This window comes from Equus asinus, chromosome 11 (assembly GCF_041296235.1).
Source record: "Equus asinus isolate D_3611 breed Donkey chromosome 11, EquAss-T2T_v2, whole genome shotgun sequence".
NCBI classification, from domain to species: Eukaryota; Metazoa; Chordata; class Mammalia; order Perissodactyla; family Equidae; genus Equus; species Equus asinus.
Genome location: NC_091800.1, coordinates 80,606,465 through 80,631,657, shown reverse-complemented (window position 1 = coordinate 80,631,657; position 25,193 = coordinate 80,606,465). Strand labels below are relative to the sequence as shown.

At 40.8% G+C, this 25,193-nt stretch overlaps 1 protein-coding gene across 4 annotated transcripts in view; it reads right to left on the bottom strand.

Annotated features, from left to right (window-relative positions):
- The window catches only part of MYO16 (myosin XVI), a 599,178-nt gene that overhangs the window by 141,526 nt on the left and 432,459 nt on the right, over positions 1-25,193 (bottom strand). For all 4 annotated transcript variants that reach the window (XM_070520138.1, XM_070520137.1, XM_070520139.1 and 1 more), the window contains exons 24-26: positions 8,945-9,020; positions 2,794-2,969; positions 372-452 (exon numbers count right to left, since the gene is read on the bottom strand). In XM_070520138.1, the coding sequence (XP_070376239.1) occupies positions 372-452; positions 2,794-2,969; positions 8,945-9,020 (333 nt within the window). The remainder of the gene's footprint in view (positions 1-371; positions 453-2,793; positions 2,970-8,944; positions 9,021-25,193) is intronic.

Below are 25,193 nucleotides of genomic sequence, written 5' to 3'. Positions count from 1 at the left end.
TGCTGAGGAAGACTGGCCTTGAGCTAACATTTGTGCCCATCTTCCTCTTTTTTATGTGTGGGACATCTGCCACAGATGGCTTGACGAGCAGTGCTAGGTCCGCGCCTGGGATCCGAACTAGTGAACCCTGGGCCACCAAAGCAGAGCATGCAAACTTAACTGCTACTCCACCAGGCTGGCCCCTTTATCTTCAATCCATGGCTCTTTTATTTATCACACATTCTCTGTGTGTGTGTGCGCACATGGGTGCACATGCTTACTTTTTTCTGAAGTTATTTAAGTGGTCAAAAATGGGGAAAAAATTCTACGCAAACGCTCTACAGTTGATATAATCAAAATTTATGTTTTCGAAATCTGAAAACTTTACTAACCCTGAGCTGCGATGCAATGGTGACTGGAGCTCCCCGTTCTAGTCTTTGAAGAAATGTGGAAGTTCCTTTCTTTTTTAATAACTGTAACGAAAACCAAAAGAAGAAAACGGTGAGCAGATTTATTTCACTAAATTCCATGTAGAAGAAAGAAATTAACCCTCCCATTCATGTAAATTCACTTACAGGCAGACGTAGATTTAAAACAGACTATAAAAATGAGTACCAGATGATTGTCTGTAATGGTGCTATAAGTTGGGGAAACAGACAACTACCTGTACAATAACAACCGTATCTGCAACCTTTCCAGTATGCGGCTATCCCCACTCTGCACCCACTGTGATTCGAGAATAAACACAGACCCAGACTCTTGGTGGTAAAGTAAACTCACCCTGGTCTCCTAGTTGTGCTACTCATTGTAATGTAGCCTACTCTGGGGCAAAAGGATATTATTTTATGTTACAAAGATTTGATGTTTTAACAATCATGGCTTTGTTCCCGTATGTTTAACTACACTTAGTTTGTTACACATCCTTTTCTTTCCCTTCCTTTTCTTCTTCTTCTTCTTCTTTTTCTTTTACCTACTAAAAGGGGTTAGAAAACTTAGTCTGAAAAATAACAACAGATTGTTTTCTTTGATAAGTAATTATGTGTAGCTCTTTAACAAATTCATACGTTGCAAAGAGTATATGATAATGGAGATAAAAGAAGTCAGTGGAAATGAGCCAATGGGTGAAGAAATAAGGGCAGAAGGTAATTAATTAAATTCCACCAAGGGTTAAAAGGACCTCAGCCACTAATGTACTATTACATTTCACATCATAAAATCATACAGACTTAGACCAAACATATCTATTGATCCAAAATCATTTATCTTAAAAGAAAAAGGTCTTGATAGAAGAAAAAATTCTGATAAAATGTTCTCGTCAATTTGCTGCTATTGCTATCACGGCAAGAGCACATTTCCTTCCATTAAGATGAACTGTCAAACTGAAACGATGAATTGTAACTGACAGGAGAATGTAAAACGAAGCCATTAGTCCAACACCAACCTGTTTTCTACAAACACAAAGTCAAGTGTGATGCTCAGTTAAACTGTGGGCAGACTCCTAACTTGGCGGTCACGGGGCGGCTGTGCAGGGATAGGACTGTAGGAAGGGAAGTGAGTGAGGAACGGAACATTTAAGGAATAAGCAAAATAAACAAATCTCCATCTCTTGAAATTGAACACTCAATTTCCCTTTCAGGGAGGAGGAAGTGCTGTGAATTATCTCCCTTTTGCAGTTCTTTGGGGAAAAGGCTAATGGAATCTATGCCTGGTAATGTTTAATAATTAAGGTTAGAAATTACAGTTTAGAAGTGTGTGGCAATTTCTTGCTCTTGATTTCCAGGATGATTGAGAAAGAAAGGGCCATAGGGTTCAGCAAAACCCTCAGGAACAGAGAGCTTCCAAAGGGCGACCCTCTGTCTTTTTTATGTAAAAGAGGCCATTTTGGATGCAGTGAGATTGAATTCCAGTGCTGCAACAACTACATCACAAAATCCTTAATTTTAGGGTCTACTGGCGAAATACACACACACACACTGATTTCTAATATGTTATATACATTTCTGTCACTCTTCTAAAATAGGGCTGATTTTAATTATGCGTTTGTTTTAATTGGTAAGCTAAAATGCATTCCAGCAAGCTACAACAACTGAATTTCTAAAGTCGATTGTCCTGGATGCCTTCCCAAACATATTTCTCATCTTGTATGGCTGAACAGAGGCAAGCAAAACAAACTGGGTTACAATCAGGCCCTGAATTCTTAAATTTAAAACATGTCAGTTTGAAACAACTCTTCACTGAATTTTTAGTTCTATTTTACAAATAGTCAGAACCTTTAGGTTGTAAGTGCAAACACATTTATGGGGGACAAACACACATTTAAAAATTAGCATAATACAAGAATAAGTTAAAAATCCACATAATACACACTGAAAACATTCTAGCATCTGAAAAATACACTATGTCTCTAAGAGAAACTACAACGTATCGTGTAGAGACCTAAAACTTCTGAAGTTATTGATGCCCACAGAATAAGGTCGGGGAGCTTCTTCCCTCCAAGCCTACTGCCCCTGAAGTTTCTTCTCATTCATCACAAAGACAGTCATAGAGATGAAACATAAACAGGATGCCGCACAGACAACCTTTTATAAAATCACTAATTCTCTTTGCTATGGAACGTTCACTCTACTGTGCTTTCCGGTACGGTTCCCTCCTCCCACGATTATACTTCAGGTAGGACTCCTTTCTGTTAATTTTTTAAATTAAAATATCAACTTCTCTTCATTAGTATTCAGAATTGTGCCCTTTTTTAAAAAAAGAAGAAAATGTGCTAAGCAAACTTAAAAACAATCAAACAAGAATCTTAAAAACTCCCACCTTGCTAAGTTCTAGGTAATTCCTGTTTTCTCCAATCATTGAAGAAGCTGTCATTTTCTTACTGAGCAGGGCAGACTTATGTCCTCTGAATTTAAAAGAAGGATAGGAAGATACGAGGGATCCTGTTTGTGACAGTTTCGACTGGAACAAATGATTGATCACGACGTTTTCACTAGCTGGGAAACAAATAAACGAATATCGTAAGTGGCATTAAAATTATTAGTTAAATGGGCATTAAACTTACTCTTCATCTAAGTGTTTCAAACATTAAACATTCTGAGTGCAAGATGTAATTGCGGAGTCTCTCGTCTTTGCCCCTCTTTATTTTCCCCACTATTAATCACACCATTTGATGAATTCTGACCTTCCTTGACCTTGGCCAGGAGTCCTGATCCCATGTTCGCCTGTCTTCCAACTGTGCCCTCCGCCCTTTGCTCTCTGAGTGGCACTTCTTACTCTCCAGTCATTAGAACCAAATCTTACCTGCTCAGACTTAAGGGCCTTCGGCGCACTTGACCAAGTCATGAAGACTTATGGTTTCTGTCAGCAACTCCTGACTCCAGGAAAACAACTACCCAGGAATACGTTTCCCCCGGAGCTACCCTGTCTCAGAGCAGCATGTAAATACTTGGGGAGAGAGCCTGTCTCAGGTGGTTGTCTCCGTTGTTAGGGCCAAGAAGTGTCTCTTTCTGACCCAGTTAAGCTACAAAGGGAAAAGTAAGCTGACATATTTTAGATGTTAGGTTACACAAATTCTAATACTTCTGGGCCCATATTCCTCTCTCCACACCTCTGAAAAACTGGAGCATGGATGAATGGATTGTTGGTTACAAATATGAATAGCATAGTGAAAACTATACGGTGGTTAAGGATCTAGAAGGCATGTTCTTGTATTACCTACATCTGGATGTGGACAGGTTCTTTTTTTTTTGAGGTTGAGGAAGATTGGCCCTGAGCTAATACCTGTTGCCAATCTTCCTCTGTTTTTTTCTTTCCTTTTGCTTGAGGAAGATTGCCTCTGAGCTAACATCTGTGCCAATCTTCCTCTGTTTTGTATGTGAGATGCTGCCACAGCATGGCTTGATGAGGCGTGTGTAGGTCTGTGCCCAGGATCCGAACCAGCAAACACTGGGCCACTGAAAGGGAGTGCATGAACTTAACCACTATGCAACCAGGCCAGCCCCTGGATACAGACAGTTTTGAAGCCTCAGTCTCCTTCTCTATAAAATGACCATGACAGTCCCTACTTTGAGGATCACTACATGATTAAAATGTGAAATAACTTGCATCAATCACTTAGGATCATGCTTAGCCCATCAGATAGTTAGCGCTGTCTAGTAGCAAAGCAGTTTAGTTTCTGCCTTTTCCACATCCAGGTTATTTTGCTTGCCCAAGCTAATATATTTAGTAGCAATGCATACAGAAAAGTCACTACATTAATAAACAAACAGGGAACTAGGGAGAAGTTTCAGAGAAGGGAGACACAATTGTGGAAAACAGGAAGGCAAAAAGGAGCCCTGGGGTGTTGGGTTGAAATCAGAGGTATCAAAGTAAATTCATGATTTTTAGTCTAATCGTACAAATCTATATATTATTTATATCTGTATCTTAAATTTCCTAGTTTTGAAACATCCTAAAAGTAATGACACCCCAGTAGAAATAAACTCGCCATGTCCCCAGGGCTTAGTGTTTCTTTGTACCATGTTCCCCTAGAGTGAATCAAGTCTTCTTGGACACGTAGCTGATTCTAAATCTGAGGCAAGATGGATGATCCCGGAACATTTTGGAAGGCCAGGATGTCAGCAAGTGCTAAACAAAGGTCATGAGAACCTGTCAAGAGGACACAGGAGCTACTTGAAGGGTTCTCACCGGCCAGGTCTTGGGCAATTTTAGCATCAAAATAATGATAGTAAAGGATTATGATTCATTGAATAACATAAGAATCCACAAGTCGATATTGATAATAAATAAATAAATTAATTAATTAGTGAGAAAAAGGAGTTCTTATAGTGGAATGTCACTGTTGATGGAAAAATGGGGTTAGAAAATCATAATTTTGCAACCATAAGAGAAATCATCCATTTAGGCAAGAACCATTCATGTGTACAAAACTAATGGGTGAAAGTTTGACGAGAAAGAGAATATTTACCTTGTCTCAAAGTACTTCCTTACAAATTACTCATCAGTTACAAAGAAAAAGCAGTGACTTTTGACTAGGGAAACATGACATTTGCCACCTTAACGAAGTGATCAAATGTCACCAATGATGTTTCAAATGATCATCACGTGCTCTGAGCGTGATGCACTGAGAAGGACACTCTATCACGTCTCTGGGATTCCTGCCAAGAACACATAACTGATGCCAACGTGAGGAGACAGCAAATAAACCTAGACGGAGGATCGTTCTTCAAAATAACTGAACTTTCGTTTTTACAAATATTAATGTTGTGAAAGAAAAAGAAAAGTGGAGCAAATGACCCAGATTAAAGAAGACTAAAGAAAAATGGCAACTAAATGAAGCAAATGAACCTGAATGAAAGGCATTAGGGGGATAAGTGGTGACGTTTTATAGGGACTCTGGATTAGACCTTAGTATTGTCTCAATGTTAAATATTCCATAATTTTTCTTTTTAGTTTGCCCCTATTGCTTTATTTGGTGTTTTACACAAATGACTAACAGAAATAGAGTAACAAAAGAAGCTACACCGCCCCCCAGTACCAAATACGGCAGCTCCCTTTGACTGCTGTCTAGGGTGAACAACCCCCTCCCTCCTCCCAGGACACCGCTGACCACCCCCGACCCTGTGCAGGACAGAGCTGACTGGGTGATGGAGGGAGAAGTCACATTTGGGGGTTAGAAGAAGGGGCCTGGGAGACAGGGATTCCTTATATAAAAGAGGAAATTTCTACTAAAAAATAGTAGAAAAAAGGTAAGAAATCTATTTTGACTCCCCAAAAGGCTTACAGAAAACCCCAATGAAGCTAAAAATAACCAAAGGTCCCTTGTACATCCCTGAGGGAAGGGAAGGAGCTGGCACTGCTGGTGAGAGTCATAGTGACGACAACCTCCCAGCAGGCGGCAGCCCATAGGACAGGCTGAGCCCAGGCACCAGGGGAGTAATGAGCACACGATTGACAAGATACGCTATGCAGGATATGTTACATAAGATAAAGTCCTTGATCTTAGGAGATACACTGAAGTCTTTAGACACAAAGACGCATGTGACGTATGCTCAGGTGGTTCAGAAAATGTATGTGCACACTCATGCGCATATACACACACGCAGAGGGAAGGAAGGAAGGAGAGGGAAGACAGAAGGGGAGAGAGGGAGAGAAAATGATAGAGAGAGCAGAAGAAAGGAAATGAAAATAGTGAATCCGGGAAAAGTACCTATGGGAGTTCTTTGTGCTAATTTTGTAACTTTAAGTTTGAAATCATTTCAAAATAAACAGCTAAACAATATACATACAGTCCCACGGCCCTATTTAAAGATGTAAAAAACAATGATATTTATAGCAAGTCTATGTATGGATGGAACCATAGATAAACAGTATAACACGTTATTCCTATAGTTGGAAAAAAAAGCCTTTAATAAATCTAGGAAAACTAGACATAAATATGGACCCAAACAGGTAAGTGACTGGTTTCTGTCTTTTCCCTGCATCGTATGGTCAGGCTGCATGAGGATACAGGGGGACTAGTGTCATCCTACTGACACAAGGCGATGCCATCATGCATTGGGACCCTAACAATAGGGCCCTGACCACAGCTGAGGAAATGGGAGGTGAGAACAGCTTCCTTGGGACATCAGAAGAGAAATTCTGCCATCGTTTTGCCTCCTAGAACCTGATAAAGAAGCTTGGTGAAGAGACAGTTTTGCCTTTCTTTCCTATTCCAAAGAGTCACTCGCTGTAGCCCATTTGCTCACGTCACTCTCCACACACACTGCAATGGGAAGCATCCCTCTGGGGGTCTGTGAGCACTGAATCGGGTGGGTGTCTCTCTGCCAGGAAAATGGGAGGAGCTAACTTAGGTGTGTGCAGTTTATGAGCAGGTATGCAGAGACACGTAGAGACAAAAGACTCAACAGTTGTTAACATTATTGACAGTAAATCTGAGATTTTCCTCTTCTTATAAGCATACTTAATCGTCTGACTTTTGACTCTTTTTGCCTCTTTCTGAGTCAAGTGGACTTTATTTCTAGTCTCAGGCACAGACGAGAGCCCTTGCTGTATTTCCGCCTGAGCCAAGCCTCCAAGCTCCCTGCCTTCACTTGGGCAGGTGTCTCAGAGACACGCCTGTTTATTTGGATCCCACAACAGACCCTCCCACCTTTCTCAGCTTGAACTTTTTGATGATGAGAGGACTGAATTAGATACTGTAAGCAAAGTACTTAGCAAGTTACCTGGAAATAGAAATTACTATTATTATCTATAAATCACATTTGCTTTTAATAACTATTTACAGCATCAAAACATTCCACAGGTTCATAAAATACTATCACAAGTGTGCATCTTTTGCTTAGACAATAGAATGGTTTAGCAACTATGGCCCCAGGGCCAAATTCGGCCCACTGCTTGTTTTCATAAATAAAGTTTTATTGGAACACAGCTTTGTCCATTTGTATTGTCTAAGGCTGCTTTCTCATTATAACAGTAGCAGAGTTGAGTGGTGGCAACAGAGACCTTATGGCTCACAAAGCCTACAGTATTTACTCTCAGCCCCTTTATAGAAAACGTTTGTCATCTCCTGAGTAAACATATAAGAGCACAATGTAAATTCTGTGCTCTTGCTCAGATATACTCATAGCCTAAAGTATTTAGAATAAAACAAGATTCACTTGTTTTCTGTTGGAACTTGTTAGCAAGTGTACATAAAAGAATGCCTTTAAAGTATAGGGCCTTTATTAAGATAAGCAGAATCGCAATATCACTAGCCATCATATTCTCATTCTAAATGTACATTCTATCACCGTGAAATACAAGAACAAAGAAAAAGGGTATTGCACCAACTTTAAAAACATGCTATTAGATCTTCATAAAATATATGGCTTAAAAGGAAGTACGTTATAAATGAAAGTTCAAATAATTGAAAACTAGGAGGAAGATATTTCCAATGATAATCAGTAGGATCAATTATTTCAATTCTTTCTTTCTACACGATATTACTCCAAGTCCATGCTTTTATCATTAGTCTCAGCCCTTAAGAGAATTCAATAAGCATAAGTTCTGAGAGGCGAGCGGAGTACTTCCCCGTGAAAAACAACATATTGCAACTGTGCTGCTTGATTTAAGGTAAATACATTCCTCAAAGCAGAAGTGATATGGATGTCTTATTCCCAGCTCAAAGACATCGGCTCTTTCCTGAAGGGCTGTCGTGTGCTTCTTTCTCCAGGAAAGGGAAATGACTCTACCTCGTTTACAGCAACTTCAAGCACAAAAGATGATACCTTTCAATTCATTGAAAAGCTTATTAAGAAAATGAGAATCATTGCAGAGCTGCTAGTAAGAAAATAACGACTAGAAAAGATAGAATTATGTATATTGATATATATACACAATTATACCAGATATAAATGTAGTCTGTAGTTTTACATATAGTGTGGAATTATAGATACAGGTATATAAAGTACTATGGTTCACGAAGTTGATGGAGCCTACAAATTTATATTGATATACACATATATGCATGTCTGTGTGTATATATAAATTTGTACGCTCCTTCTACCTCACGAGCATTAGTTCTTTGTAACTGAAAGTACATAAGAATAAAATACCACCCTTAGGTGTGCTCTAGAGTCATCTTCAGCAATGAAATTCACCCTGCTGTGGCCTAAATAACTTTGGAAGCCATATTCATCTTCATTAGTCTTCACAAAAGAGCTTTTTTATATTCATATCACTAGAGTGGTTAAGGTGTTTTATATTTCTATCTGCTAAAAGCTTAGTTAAATTATGGTTTCTACTAGACTCCAAATTAAATTGTAACCAATGCACAGGGTGGCAAGATCCATTCCTTATTATTCTGGGCATTAGGAGGCAAAAGATATTTCAATTATCCCTTAGCTAGTAGCATATTTTATACGACAATGTTCAGAGAGAGAAAAATAAGGAACGTGTGACATTTTAACCGCGAGAGGGAAAAACTTACTTTTCATTACAAACAGAAGATTCTGTGAAAGGGAGTCCTTATTTTTTTCAATTGCTCTAGCAATTTCATACGTTACCTGCAATAAAAGAAAACAGCACAATTACTAATGAATGATTAAACATGACCGCAAAACGAATTTCCTTTACAGGATAACTTGACTCAGCGGGAGTTTTAAATTATTCATAAAAGAAGTGTTTTCAGGGCTTCGAGTTCACATGGACGCAAGTTCAAAGCGCTGTCTGTGCACTTTCATTTGGCGCCCTAAACAAGGGCCCCCTCTCCTGTTCTAACGTGCGAAGCCCTCCTCTGAGCACGAGTTTAAGAGAAAATGGTGGGACTCAGACTCATGTAGCCCCCTTTATTCTCCAGGTCTCTTACCTGCTCAGAAAACTCACTAACCCAAGTGCAAAGACCCTGACACCTTGAAGGAATGTGATTTCCGTTTGAGGAATTCAATGGTCTCTATTAAAAGGGTCCTTTTGGATCATTTCAACAGTTTATCTGAAGTCTTTATAATGAAGAATACATGTGAAACAATTAATTCTGGATTATTCAAAGGACAGTTTTCTTCCCCGCGGGTTACTGACAAATACCTTCCAGACGACTTTCTTGCCCGATTTTACTGGTATTCCAGTCTGGCCTAGGAGACCTGATCTTTGAAGACAGATAAGTCTTACTGCCTCTCTCAGTCTCAGCTAAGCGTGAACTCCCTCTGTGGTCCTGAGAAGTCAGGTCGGCCCTAGGCTTATCTGCTTCAACAGCTGCTTCTGCTCCTTGTGGAAATGTCTCGGGGACAGCACCACGGTTGGGTATCATAGCCTGTCCTTTGTCCTGGGTGGACCAGGACTGAGCTAGGGAGGGAGCCGACCGATGACACCTCTTCACGCTGCATCACTCATGAGGGGTATGGGCGGTTAGATCAACAAAGGCAATAATCACCTCCACTCCTTCGGGAATTTTAACTAGACAGCCCAGACAGGATTGTCCCATCGGCAGCAAGGAGGGACTAGACAGACTGAGAAAGAATCCATAAGAAAGAGGCTGTGTGGCCAGTGAGAGGAGCCTAGGAAAAGGCCACATGACCCCTAATGAGCCTTGATCCTAAATGACTTCCAAGTTCCAGGGCCTGACCATGTCCATCCTTACAATAAAGCCCCCTGAGTTTTTATTCTTTGCTGTCATAAGAACCTAAATGGCACAGTAGTCCCAAGACATCCTGCAGATTCTCAGATTTTCCATGAATTTGGATCCGAAGACTGGTTGAGCTAAGAGGCAGTGCCAAAAAACAAAACAACTTTCAGATACCCCCAGATCAATTCCCAATCATCCACCTTGCCAGGACAGAGTGATATATTCTGTTACATGTTATCCATTGTTAAATATGAACCATTTTATATACTCTAGAATAGTGGTTCTCAACCAGGGTTGATGGGAACCCCCAGGGGACACTTGCCGGTGTCTGGAGACACTTGTGTTTGTCCCAACTGGGGAGTGGGTGCACAGAGATGCTACTAAACATCATACAGTGCACTGGACAGACAGCTCCACCATGAAAAATTCTCCAGCCCCAAATGTCCATAGTTTGGGGGTTGAGAAACCTTTATCTAGAGGTTTGTCTTCTCTGCAAAGGGACAGCAGTGCCCAGGGAAACCACGGAAGAGAAGTCAGGACACATTTTTCTAAGCCACTCTGGATTTACATGGACTTTGCCGGGTCGTTTCGTGTCCCCGAGCTGATAATGCCATGCAGGGGCCTCCTCTGTATGGCTCCAATCTACAGTTCTGGCCCACTCGTTGCATGGGAATCTGATGACTACCTGCTTTTCTCTCAATACATTCCTTCCTTGTCTGTCTTTGCTCCTGGTATGGCCTTGTTTTGCGATGGCCTTCCTAACCCTTGCAGTAAAATTCTTACCATACCTTGAGGGCAGTGACTATGTATTGTTCAGCTCTGTCTCCCTGTAGCAAATGCCTTGTCTATTGGGCACGTTCAATATATATTTGGTGAAATGAATAGAAAGGTTTCGTTATATTGTGACCACATATAGCATAACATTGTGCCGTCCATTTTTTTTTTTTTTAAGGTATACTTTTTGGTGAGGAAGATTGGCCCTGGGCTAACAACTTTTGCCAATCTTCCTCTTTTTTTTCCTCCCAAAGCTCCAGCATATAGTTGTATATCTTAGTTGTAAGGCATTCTAGCTCTTCCATATGGGATGCCACCACAGCATGGCTTGATGAACAGTGTGTAGGTCTGTGCCCAGGATCCAAACTGGCAAACCCTGGGCCGCCAAAGCAGAGCAAGCGAGCTTAACTGCTATGCCATAGGGCCGGCCCCCAAGTGCTATCCTTTTTAATTTACGATCATGCTGATGAGTCTCTTATTATCACAAAAACATGTGCTTTGGAAAGTTCTCATGATTGGCACCCTGGTTGCACTTAGATACCCAGAGAAAAAGCTGAAGGTCTCCAGTTAAAGCTAAAGCTCAAAACATCCCAGTTGGAGACTCCAACTGGTCAGGTTACCTAGAAAAGGATATTTCACACACACACAAGCGCAAACATCTGACAAGGGCAATTTGATGCTTGTAGGAAGCATAGGGTTTAGCAAAAATTATTTTGTATAGGAGCAGGCCTGGTGGCATAGTGGTTAAGTTCACATGCTCCACTTGGGTGGCCTGGGGTTCGCAGGTTCGGATCCCAGGTGCAGACCCAGCATCACCCCTCAAGCCACGCTGTGGCAGCATCCCACATAAAATAGAGGAAGATTGGCACACATGTTAGCTCAGGGCCAATCTTCCTCACAAAAAACAAGTAAAAAGAAAAAAAGCGTTTTGTATAAAATTACTGAATCATAAAGCAGGTGAGCTTATGTATTTTTGTGATAATGGGCAAACTACTCTAGCTCTTTGAGTCCATCTTCATGTATTAAATAACATTCTGCAAGGGCCCTCCAACTTTAAGCACTTCTGACCCTACTCATAAGACGTGGATGATTGCAGTATTGACAGAATCCGAGCTGACAGCTCCACACAAGTATGAAAGACTACCCCAAATAACTCAGCTATTTTGTCACAATTAATATAATAATGCAAACGACTGGGGATGTGTTACAGAAAACTGGCATTAGTGGAATGTCAACATCTGTTTCCAGATGTCTTTTCCCCTGATCCCAAATCTGGCATCAAGTATTTCCTCAAGGAGTTCTTGCATATTTTAGTGAAAAAATTAAAATCAGAGACCACCATCTGGACCCTAGAGGTACACCGTAACACATTATTAATGGGTTAGTCAATGTTTATAGGAGCATTCAGCAGACAGATCTGAGAAATACACACAACACACACACGCACGTGTGTAGACATATATACACACAAATACACACTCATATAAACGAAGGTTTTTCCTTCTTTTACTATAAAGATAAAATATAGCCTGATTCCAAATTTGGTCTTTTAACTATGATAATTTCCTCAATCCAATGAAGTTTGATACTGGCCTTCTAAAGGCAATCTGAAAATCTAAATAAATGATACCCACTCACGCCCATTTATTACGTCCATATATAACCTGCTCCTATCACCTCTAAATATTTCTCAAAGTTTTAGAAAGTTTAAGAGAGGTCCTGTGGACCCTTTACCCAGTCCCCTGCAATAGTAACATCCTGCAAAACCATCACAACCTGGATGCTGACGTTAACGCAGTGAAGATGCAGGACATTCACATGACCGTGCGGATCCCGCATCTTGCCAATTTATGGACATCTTCACCTCCCCCAAATCAGTTGAACACATGAGTGTGAGTCTGTTTCTGCATTTTATAACCTGTCCCATTGATCTCTGTGTCTATCCCTTCACTTCTGTCTTGATTACTGAAGCTTCATAATAAGACTTTAAATTAAGTAGGCTAATTCCTCCCACATTATTCTTCTTTATAAAAACTGTTTTAAGTATTCTAATTTCTTCACCTTTCCATGTAAATTTTAGAATAATATTGTCTCTATCTCTATATCTAAACAAAATTTTGCTGTGATTTTGATAGGAATTACATTAAACCTGTGTAGCAATTTGGGGAGAAATGACTATTACTCTGTTGATTATCAGTAAATTGACTATTGCCTGTGTCGCCTTCTAATCCATGAACATGACATATGTCTTCCTTTATTTAGATATTTGATTTCTTTCATCAGCATTCTGTGGTTTTCAGCATACAGATTCTTTACAAGTTTTGTTAGATTTATACCTATTTGCACTTTTATGAACAACTGGAAATGTTACTGTATTTTTAATTTCAGTGCCCACTGCTAGCACACAGAAATATAATTGATTACTGTGTTTGTGCTGTATTTTGCGACCATGCTTATAAGTTCTTTGAGTTTTTTTCTTTTCTTTTTCACTTTTTTGGTAGATCCTTGGGATTTTACACACAGACAATCAGGCCATCTACCAATAAGGACAGATTTATTTCTTCCTTCCCAATACGTCTGCCTTTTATTTCATTTTTTGCCTTATTGCACTTGCTGGAACTTCTAGCATGATCTTTAATAACAGTGGTGAGTGCACACATCCTTACCTTGTTTCTAATCTTATGAGCAAAACATCCGGTCTTTCATTATTAAATATAATGTGAACGGTAAGATATTTGCAGATGCTCTTTATCAAATTGAGGATGTCCTTCTCTTCTTATTTTTTCTGAGCGTTTTTATCATGAATGGATATCGAATTTTATCAAATGCTTTTTCTGCATCAATTGATATGATTATGTGATTTTTTTCCTTCTTTAGCCTGTTAATGTGGTGGATTACCTTGATTGATTTTCAAATATTGAAACAACTTTGCAACCCCAGAAAAAAACTGAATTATTCACAGTGTATGACTCTTTTTACATATTGTGAACTTTTATTTTCTAATACTTAAAAGTATTTTTGCATCCATATTTATGAGGGATATTGATCTTTGGTTTTCTTTCTTGTGTGTGTATGAACTAACCTTGTCTGGTTTTGGTATAAGGGTATACTAGCTTCATAAAATGAATTGGGAAGTGTTCTCTCTTCTATTTTCAGAAAAGATTTTGTAAAGTCAGTGTTAATTTTCCTTTAAGTATTTGGTAGAATTCTCCAGGGAAACCATCAGCGACTGGAACTTTTCTTTTGGGGAGACTTAAATTACAAATTCATCTCCTTGATGGTTGCAGGTCTATTCAAATGATCTATTTCATGTTGGGTGAATTGAGGTAGTTTGTATTTTTTGAAGAATTGATCTATTTCATCTAAGTTGCCAAATCTCTATTTGTAGTATTCTCTTTGATCTTTTTGTTTTCTGCAGGGTCTGTAGTGATATTCCCTGTTGTTTTCCTGATATTAGCAATTTGTGTCTTTTCTCTTTTTTCTTTGTCATTCTTACTAGAGGTTTGTCATTTTTATGGTTATTTTAAAAGAACCAGTTTTTTGTTTCATTGATTTTCTCTATTTTTTTCTGCTCTTGGTTATTGCCTTCTGTTTGCTGGTTTTGGGTTTATTCTGCTCTCCGTTTTCTAGGTTCTTGAGGTAGAAGCTTAGATTATCATTTCAGACTTTCCTCTTTCCTAATATATGCATTTTGTGCTAGAAATTTTCCTCTCGGTGCTGTTTTAGCTGTGTCACAAATCTGACATGTTGTATTTTCATTTTCATTCAGTTCAACATTTTTTTTGAATTTCCTTGAGACTTCCTTTTTGATTCATGGATTTTTTAGAAGCGCATTGTCTAGTTTCTGAGTATTTGGAGATTTTCCTGTCATCTGTCTCATACTGATTTCTAGTTTGATTCCATTGTGGCAGGTAAGCCCACTCTGTAGGATTTCAATCCTGAATTTGCTTAGTTTTGACTTATGGTCCAGCACAGTCTTTCTTGACACATGTTCTGCGAGTACTTGAAAAGAATGTGTTTTCTACTTTTGTTGCTTTGTGTTCTAGAAATGAGTAGATCCTGTTGGTTGACGGTGTTGGGTCTTCTATTTCTTGCTGATTTCCTATGTAGTAGTTCTATCACTTGAAAGGAGGGTTTTGACATTTCCAGCTTAATCTTTCATTTTAACTGGCTTCCTCTGAAACCACTCAGCAGGGGAAGGGAGGCACACCCCGTTACTGCCAGATAGGAGAAGCCAGGTTCTGCACTCAATCTCCTCTGACATAAAAGAAGTAGGGATGCTCATTCCTGCTGGGTGAGGGTGAGAGTTCTGGGTCTCCACGGGGCCTCCAGTCACAGTTTCCTGGCCAAAGTCCTGATCTCCCAGAAGGCCTCCTCTGACATTCCCCCTGCAACGGGGAGGTGGGGGCACAATACAAATTCAGGAACTTAGTACAATATTAAAATCCGAAATATGCTTCAGTGTTTCAAAATGTATACACTAAAAGGAAAACTGTAATTTTAATGAATGTAACTAAAATGTTTTTTTTTTGCTGTTTTCACTTTAAAAAAAAATTCATAGCAAATGAAGTGGCTACAGCTAAAAATTTATTGTAATCTGGACTATGATAACTCACACATTTTCTTTTTGTCCCAAATAAACAGAAAAGCTTGAAGTCAATTTTGAGAAAAATATGGAAATAGAAAACCAAAAATCTAACTCAATGATTGCTCATGTTGAATCCCCACAAATCTTCATTGTTTATGGAAAGATGTCCACCTCGCCTAATAAAATCCTTCCATATATGGCATATTTCCAGGTGCTTCTCATTGTACTTTTCTACTTGCTTTCTGACACTCTGCTGCCAAATTCCTCCCTTGACCTCAATCCTTCTTTCTGACAAATAAAAATGTCAAGCAATAGGATATATTGGAGTATATGAGGAAGCCATTTGGTATAAACCTAATTCGGCCTGACTTTGTTTTTTCCAAAAGGGCCTGACTGTGGCCATTGAGTATGCATTGTATATACATTTCCTATGGCAAGAACAAAGGCCCTTGAGATAAAGGTGCAACTTCCCTCCCCCTCCCAACGTTGGCATTTCCTTAAAGATTAAGCATCTTTCCTTAGGCTGGGAACTGATTGTAGTGCTCACCTGTGACCACTCAGCTGGAGACAACAGACTGCCACCCTGCTGTGGTCACTGAGACAGAAGACCTACCTGCTATTTCCATCAATCGCTGTGCTGACAGAGCAGCCTCGCAACTATTGTAAAAGAGACATTTCAATCCTATGCGAAACATCCTCTCTGGGGGTACATAACCACTCTGTGCACCCCACTTCTTTGGTGCCCTTTCTTCCTTCGGCAAGAAAGGCCCCGGGCCATGGTCCTCACATTTCAGCTCAGAATAAACTCACCCAAATTATATTGGTTATGGATTATTTTCATCGACAGTTCCAACTTCTCCAGCTGTCAGTGCCAAGTCTGTTTTTCAAGGCCCAACTCCTCTGGGGGACATCAAACCGTGGCGGAAAGAGCACAGCTTGCATGGCAACATACCTTCCGGTTCCAGCTTCAACAAGTCCAAGGCCTGATAGATAACCCAGGTCAAGATACTGAGACTTCACGACTTCTCATCTACAGAACATAGAAGGTGCTGTCGCCCTCCCTCTCTGTGTCCGTCACTGTCTCTCTCTTCATCTCTCTCTCCATCTCTCTCAAGGTAATTTTGAAGATAAACGAAAAAGATTATTAGTACCCAGCTTTCCCTAGTCAATATACCTGCTTCTAGTGCTCACTTGTCCCTTCTTCTCAGACCTATTTCACAATTTTTTTACATTGTTGACTTGAGAAGAACTCATGGGGTCACCTTGGTCAATAATTTGAGGCTGCTAAATGGGCTGCCATCTGAAAAGGAGACTCTCCTCCTGTACTCGTAATTTTATCAGTCAAAATCCATTTATTACTTTACAAAGGAACTGCTTCCAAACAAAACGAGCCTCCTGGGAGGGTCAGCCCCTTACCTTCCTGGGCCACCTACACCTGAGCATCTGGACCTCGCTGAGAGCAATGGCCTCTAGGAGGCGGAGGAAGCAATAACTGCAGAGAAAAGAAACCACAGAGGCTGCAAAACTTAGTGGGATGAGGACACTGGGTTCCCAGGCAATTCAAAGGGAAGCGAGCCTCAGAGCCTAGTTGAATGGACAGAGGAACATCTGTGAAAGGAAGCCACCGAGGAGAAAGTCAATCTATCCTAGAAATCACCTCCAGCTTCGTGAGTCTGCAATGTCCAGAGAACAGATAAGGGTCTGTCCTCTCAGCTGTGCACCTCAGGATGGACACGATGGGCACTCCTGGAGCAGCAAGAAGCAGGTTTTACACGGAGGTCTTTCTAGGTCATTCGGGACAGCTATCTGCTCATAGGCTTACCCTTCCTTTTCTTGCTGTTTTGTTATTTGGGGGATGAAAGGAGAAAAACATGAAAGTCACAAATGATAGAGGCCGGGTCAAATGCTTTCCATTTCCCTTCTATCTTTACATAACTGAACCTCAGACTTTTTTTTTTTCCCTCTTAAGGATTAGAAGATAGGATTCACACTCTAAGTGACAGCATCCCTCATGCGAGTAATAGAGAAATTTACATGCATACAGCCCAATACAAATCTTTAAGGAAACTGTCACGTATTCAAAGATTTACTTTGGCATGCTTCTGTTGAATAAAATGACTCCAAAGGAAATTTAGCATTTTGTTTACGTTTCAGCAGTTAGCAGTGCTCGGCTAAGTGCTTCAGGGTCATGCCAAACAGGGAGTGCAGCATGAGCAAGGGAGCAGGGCAGTATGCTGCTTTTTTTCAAGAATTCGCGGTAACACTCCAGTACTGCGACAAAGACAATTACAAGATAAATTATGTTAGCTATACATGAAAAGGGATTATAAAGCTTTCACCATGGCTGTGAATCACGGTTCATGAAGACGCCTAGTTTCCAGGGTTGACAAAGAAAAGTTACAACATACCAAGCCACACGCATTTTCTTCCGAACTGAAGGCTGTCAAGCTCATGCTTGGCTAGTCACCAAGGAAACCGGAATCCAAAGGTGAAAGAGAGCTCCACAAATATAGCTCTATCCACTGCCACCGATTTTAACTCCCTGAATTGAGAGCAAGAGCAGGTGGCTTCCTCCACCTCGATAAGGGAGGTGCTGAGCTCTGCCAGGGCTGACGCTTAGTGTGTTCTTTCTGTCTGCAGTCTCGGTCCCCTCCAGGAGCCTGGCACATAGTAGGAGGCAGAGGGAGGTTTCGGAGTGTGTGCTAAACTGAGCGCCTACTCTGCGGCTGATACCTTTAGTGTTTCTGAAAACGTGGTTTGCAAATTACCTGCAGGAGAACATTCTCTGGTGCTTAATAAACATGCACAGCTTTTAGACCTCAAGCAGATCTCTTCAACGTCATTTACAGGCGTGGAGCCAAGGAACCTGCATTTTTAACTTGCTCCGCAGTTAATTCTGGTGCACATTCAAGTTTGAGAATAATGGCTCAGGTACTAGTGACCTATGATACAAACTCTGTCCTCCTCTGTGACGTTGGCAGGCAATAAGGGAGCCCAGGGACAGGATTTGCAGAGGATAAATGTTTCCTGGGCATTTTAGATACAGAACAGCTATTAGAGCAGATATTGGCACGTATTAAAACTGATAAGTTTAAAATGAGACTACACAATAATTATATGGTTTCCCCTAGGCAAAGGTGTCAGACAATGGTGCATTCTATCTCATCTGTTTAGTCCATACACAGAACATATCGTGTGAAAAGCTGGGCTAGACTCAGGTGAAGGAGGAGTGGAAATTGGTGGAAGAAATGTCAACAATCTAAGACATGCAGATGCCACCATCTTACTGACAGAGAGCAGCAATGGTTTAAAACGACTTCTGACGAAAGTGAAAGAAGAGAGCGTCAAAGCAGGGCTGCAATTGAACATCGAGAAGACAGAAGTCACGACTACAGAAGAACTACCCAACTTTAACACAGACAATGAAGACATTGAAATTGTTAAAGATTTTGTTTACCTTGGTTCAGTCGTGAATTTAAATGGAGACTGCAGCCAAGAAATCAAGAGAAGACTTGGAAGAGGGGGAGCAACGAAAGAATCAAGAAAGCTCATCAAGTGTTGAGGAGGTGTCATTAGAGATGAAGGCCAAGATGGTCCACACCCTCACATTCCCAATTACTAGGTATGGATGTGAAAGGTGGACATGAAGAAGGCTGATAGGAAAAAAAAATGATTCATTTGAAATATGGTGTTGGAGGAGAGCTCTATGGATACCCTGGACTTCCAGAAAGACAACCAGTGGGTCCTAGAGCAAATTAAGCCTTAAATATTGCTGAAGGCAAAAACGATAAAGCTGGGGCTGTCCTACGCTGGGCACGTCATGGGAAGGCAGGACTCCTTGGAAAAGACAATAATGCTGGGAAAGTAGAAGGCAGCAGGAAAAGAGGAGGACCAAGTATGAGATGGATTGACTCCATAAAGGAGGCCATAGGCCTGAGTCCACAGGAGCTGAGTGGAGCTGTTGAGGACAGGACATCATTCGTTCATTGGATCACCAGGAGTCGGAGTCCACTTGATGGCACGTAACAACACAATAATTATACTTAGGCTAAACTTTTTTTCTTAAGAGAGTTAGAATTTAATAAAAAACTGTAGAGAAAGAATTTTCAAGTACTTCTATCTAAGACCACAGCAATAGAACCTAGTACTTTTCAAATAACTCTGATTATTGTGGTGCCCTATATAAGCCATATATAGTGTGAAAAACTTGAGGAAAATAAAATGAACAAAATTGTGCTAACGTAAAAGGGGCAACGGACCAGGGGTTATGAAGAGGGTTCTGTTCTACTGTACACCCATCAACCTACAAAACCCTGATGGGACACAGGCTGCCATAATCAACTGTGGGAACACGAGGAGTCAGCTTCTCTGAACCTCAGTTTATTTATTCAGTTGAGTGTTGAGTTGGGGCCAGTTCAGACTAAGTTTAATGATTTTACTAGCATAGTCCATCAATAAAAAACTATTTTAAAGGATGGGAAAAGGCTATATATGGCCATAGTAAATGGGCATGAGTGGACACCATCTACTTAGATTTTCAAGTTGCTTGTGAAATGACTAATAGCAAAAATTAATAAATACAATCTTCATTGAATTTTGGACATTATCTGTGTTAAACGACTACGCTTGGTGAAAAAAAAGCAAGGAAAACTGCTAGGACTGATCTTTTAAAACTATTTTATAGGGGCTGGCCTGGTGGCATACTGAGTAAGTTCATGCGTTCTGCTTTGGTCGCCTGGGGTTCGTGAGTTCATATCCCAGGCACGGACCCACACATTGCTCATCAAGCCATGCTACGGTGGTGTCCCACATATAAAATAGAGGAAGACTGGCACAGATGTTAGCTCAGGGACAACCTTCCTCAAGCAAACAGAGGAAGATTGGCAATGGATGCTAGCTTAGGGCCAATCTTCCTCACAAAGAAAGAAACAAAAATTATAAAATATAACACGTGTATTTATAAAATTTAGAAAATACTAAAAACAACAAAATAAAAATTACCTCTAATTCTTTTTCCCAGAGTTGGCCAATATCTCATCTATCTATCTATCTATCAAACCTATTCTTGTCTATGTATGTACTTTCAGAAGAATAGGACTCTTCTTTCTGCACAGTGTGCTGGGTAATGCCTTTCCTATCACATGCACTGTTGTCTCTGCAATGAATTCCTGCCCTGGTCTGCTCTGTGGTCCCTAACCGGGCCCTCCAGCTAGGGCTGCTGCAGGAGGCACTGGCAGAAGACTGCAGGGCAGAAGCCTTGGTAATTCCCATCCTATCCCAGAGTGCCAAGTCTCCTCCCTGGCTCATCCTCAGCCCACTCCTCATGGCCCCATTCTTCTGGGGCAGGCTTCCCTGGTTCCAGCCTGTGTCTGCTGCCCTCAGCTCCTGGTCCATTAGTCTCGTCTCCTCTCTGCCTCTCCCCAGCCTCAGAGGAGGTGGCTGCTTCCACTGGGGATGCACCACCTCTCTGTCCCGTGTCTCTTTCCACTGTTCCTGTGGAACCTATTCCCCACCCAGACTCCTTTTCTTCTTGAAGATTTGGCGTATTTTCCTTTCCAGGTTGCAGCCTGACCGACCGCCGCCATTCCCAATTTCTTGATTTGTCCATTCTGGTCTTGGTGCTGACAGCTCTGATGCTTCTACCTGCTCTGCAGCTCAAAAAAGAACAAGGACAGACACCGTGTTCGCCACCGTTCCAAATACCTGAAGAAAGAGAGTATAAAGGAAAGCACAGAGAATGATGCAGGGACTAGAGGGGCTCATGGCTGGAGACAGACCAAGTGATAAGAACCATTCATTCTAGAAAGACTGAGTGTGAAAGGAGATACCGAAGCCTATGAAATGAGTCACGTGGACAGAGCAGAATGGGTCCCAGCATCCTTGCAGACGCACCACCCTACAGGTTAGAGGAAGAATAAATGAAAACTAACAGAGCACTACACCTCAGGCTAGAAACATAAATATAATGGCTCTTCAATTTTTCATTCAGGCCCAAATCAGGAAGCTAACAGAAAAATGCTTGAGTGGCAGAACCATGGTCGTATACGCTTAGGAGAGCCTCTTGTGGCATTACTCAGAGATTCACTGCTTTGACTCCACTTGTCTTAGTCTTCCCTAGCTAAGACGTTACTCATGGCTTACACACAACACACTGCGGTAGAATGAGATGGCTTCCTCCGGCGTGCACACTCCACTGTGCAAGGCAATATGTCATGGACAAACCAAACTGCTACTTACATTATCACATCATTAATGTAGCTCTGATATGGAAATCTATATTTCCACATGTTTGAAGGGCTAAAAATTAAAGTTTCTCTAAGGAAGCTACCCTAAACGACAATTTAGTCATTTCAGGATATCCCAGATTGTAGCAGGGGTAACTTACATGTGTTTCTGGCAATACCGATATTTGATTTATAGATATGTGTGTGTCTATCTATCTATCTGTCTGTCTGTCTGTCTATCTATCTATCTATCTAACTGCCTGCCTGTCTGTCTGTCTATCTATCTATCTATCTGTCTGTCTATCTATGTATCTATCATCTGCCAATCCTGGTCATCCAGTGGTTAAGATTCTGTGCTCTCACTAAAGAGGCCCAGGTTCATTTCCTGGTCAGGCAAGCACACCCCACACCCCCTCGTCTGCTGGTCGTCATACTGTGGTGGCTGTGTGTTGCTGTGATGCTGAAAGCTTTGCCACCAAGATTTCAAATTCCAGCAGGGTCATGCAGGGTGGACAGGTTTTTAGTGGAGCTTCCAGACTAAGACTGACTAGGAAGAAGGACCTGGCCACTCACTTTTGAAAAAATTGGAGGATGGTGCAAATAGACTGGACAGGGCTCCAGTCTGCCATCCACAGGGTCCCTAGGAGTTGGAATCCAGTCAGTTGCACTAACAATGACAAATCTATCTACTGTAGTTGATTTATACATCCACGTCTCTATCTGTAGATCTATGAGCCTACTGCTCTCACACCAATCTGAGCACAGGGTAGTGATTGTTTTATATGGCAAGAGGGAGGAGCCTTCACAGAACCTCTCGCACTCTGACCTGGTCTCACCAGTTAGAGAGATTGGGAACTGGTGATTGGCCCTCACTAAGGAGCGCAAAGGCAGAAATGGGCAGTATGATGGGGATGGGAGGGAGGAACAGGCCCTGCTGCAACGGAATGGGCTGTTGGGCTGTTCTGGGGCAGCTCTTGAAAGTGGAGAGCATAGAACGTATTCCATTTTTGATGAACTACCAAGGGCATGTTTCTCATCTGGTCCACAAACCAGAGTTCTGTCACATCCTGCCCAAGAGCATGCTTGGGAAGCTGGGAATAATGGAATCCAATGGAGAGAGTCTATGAGGAATGGACACTAGAAACCAGGGCCCTGGGGGGAGCTCCCAGCCGGGAGAATCAGTATCACCTAGGTCATAAGAAGGGCTTTGGAGGTTCCCAGGGAGGAGCATCTCAGGGATACATGAAAGCACCCAACTGAGAGTTAGCCCTAGACATCAGAAGGTGTGGTGTTCATGAAACCACGTTGTGACAATACAAGAGGAGTCAGCGCAAGAAAAGAAAGCAAATAGGACGCCTCGGCCACTGTAGAGTGTCTCATCTGTGGTTGAGGCGTGAGGGGACTTAACTTTCAGTTAAGTCTGTAGTTCTGATTATTATATAGGACTAGAAATTCTTCATCACTGAATTGAGTCTGTGAGTGCCAATGAAAGCAAATAAAGGACTTTCTATTACTGGAGAGAGCCCAAAAATATCACCGGAGCTGCCAGGGATATTTTATCTGGTTACCAGGGAAGGACTGTCCCTGCTGAACATATTTTAAAAAGCAGTGTGAGCCAAAAATAAAACTGAATCCTGATTACATCCCCCGAGCTGTGCATGTTCAACTACCAGGTACATGAAGAACGAGAGTGTTAAGACAATCTGGAAGATCTGATTTTTCAGAGAGAAAGCGAAGTCTATTATTCTACCAGGGACAGAGAAGCTGGGAGGCAAAAGCGTTCGCAAGCATAGTGTATGAACACGTGATGGAGAAGGGGGCCACCACTGCCACTAGTTCAGGTCTACCCTTAACAAGTCAAATCGGAATCATCACAACTTTGAAAAGCATTACCAGAGAAGCCAAAAGATGACTGAAATAGAGGGAGTTAGTGTCGCTTGTAAAAGTAGTTATTCATCCTTTTCTTGGTAATTATTGCTTATTCCATCAGTTAGGGTGGGGAGACTATTGAAGTAACCCAAGAGTTTGAGGGGGCGATGTGAACGCAGGTACTGGGATAAGAAAAGTAGTATTTGGTTTCGAGAGATAAATAGGGGCGAGTAGATTGTATTCGATAATTAATTGGGTTTCTGATTTTACCGTAAGTGGAAAAGTGAGACAAATATGGAAAAATCAGTCCTATTTATTTATTTACTTCTTGAAATAAGTTGAGAGGGAGAGAGTGTTTGAAGGTGACTAGGGAATTTAGTTTAGTTGGCTTCTGGATCTGTTGAATTAAGATATCATCCAAGTATGGAATTAAAAAGTGGATACACAAGTACGAAGCCCACAGGAGAAATAGTTAGACTGGAGGTTCAGAATCATCTCATTTACGAAACTGAATCATGAGAGGATATACACATGACATAAAGTATTATCCTGAAAAACATCAATATTTATGGAATGGAGGTAAATTCACTTATCAGTCAAATTTATAACCCCTTTCTCCACCATGTTATTTACATGATGCAAAATATAATCCCTAGAAAAGAGGTGTTTGGGATTAGCAGGTGATAAAAATGCAAAACTTTGAAATACACTCTTGATTTCAATAGATCACATCAGAATGTATGTAAAGATTGGATTTTAGCAGAAGAAATGAGATCATTTTCAGCAAATATAAATGGGTCTGATAATTGTTCTTGCCTGGTTTCAGCTTTCTATCTGAGGTTTCATGTGTAGTGTTAAATTCATGTCTACAGCACCAGTATTTATAAGCAGAGGCTTCTATTTTTTACTTTTCCATTAAGTGATTCTATCTGATAGCTTAGCTTGCTTTCATTCTGATTCACTTTAAGTTGATAAACACTAATTAACACAGACAGTTATTAGGAGCGCATAGTATTATTAAGAGTCCTTTTCTAGATATCTAGACTCTGGATGTGGACATGGCCTTGAAATTGACATATCTGAAATTTGTGAACATTATTTCATTGGTCCTTTTAAGGAAAAAAATACCAATCAACTAACAGTAAGATATCAATATTCCGGAAAATCTGAAGTTCCTTATTTATAACCTTCTGTCAGCCCATGAAGATAATGGAATCTATTATATCTTTGAAGAAACAGTAAGATTCCCTAAATGGGATCCTGAATTTTCTCTTCCTAACGGAACTCTGGGTAAGGAAACATTTATCTTGTCTCTTACAAAAATTTATACCAAAGGTGAAATTGATATAAGCAACAGAGTACCAGGAGCCTGGTGGAGTTAATTCTTATTTTTCTAAAAGTCTGCCCAGGAGGTGACCAAACACAAATGTAAATTGAACTCCTTCTGTGTGGGTCAAAATATCTTTGTCAAATAACCTTTAACAGTATCAGCTTAGTTTAAACCAGACAGATTTCATTGTTATGTCTGGGGTTTTTGCCTGGAGAAAAGAAAAAGAAATAAATGGAGTCTTCTGCGTTGATTAAGCCACCACCTTTTCCTTTTGATTTCAAGGTTCACTTTCAGAGTCTTCTTGGGCCCACTCTGTCTCCCACAGATCTCTGG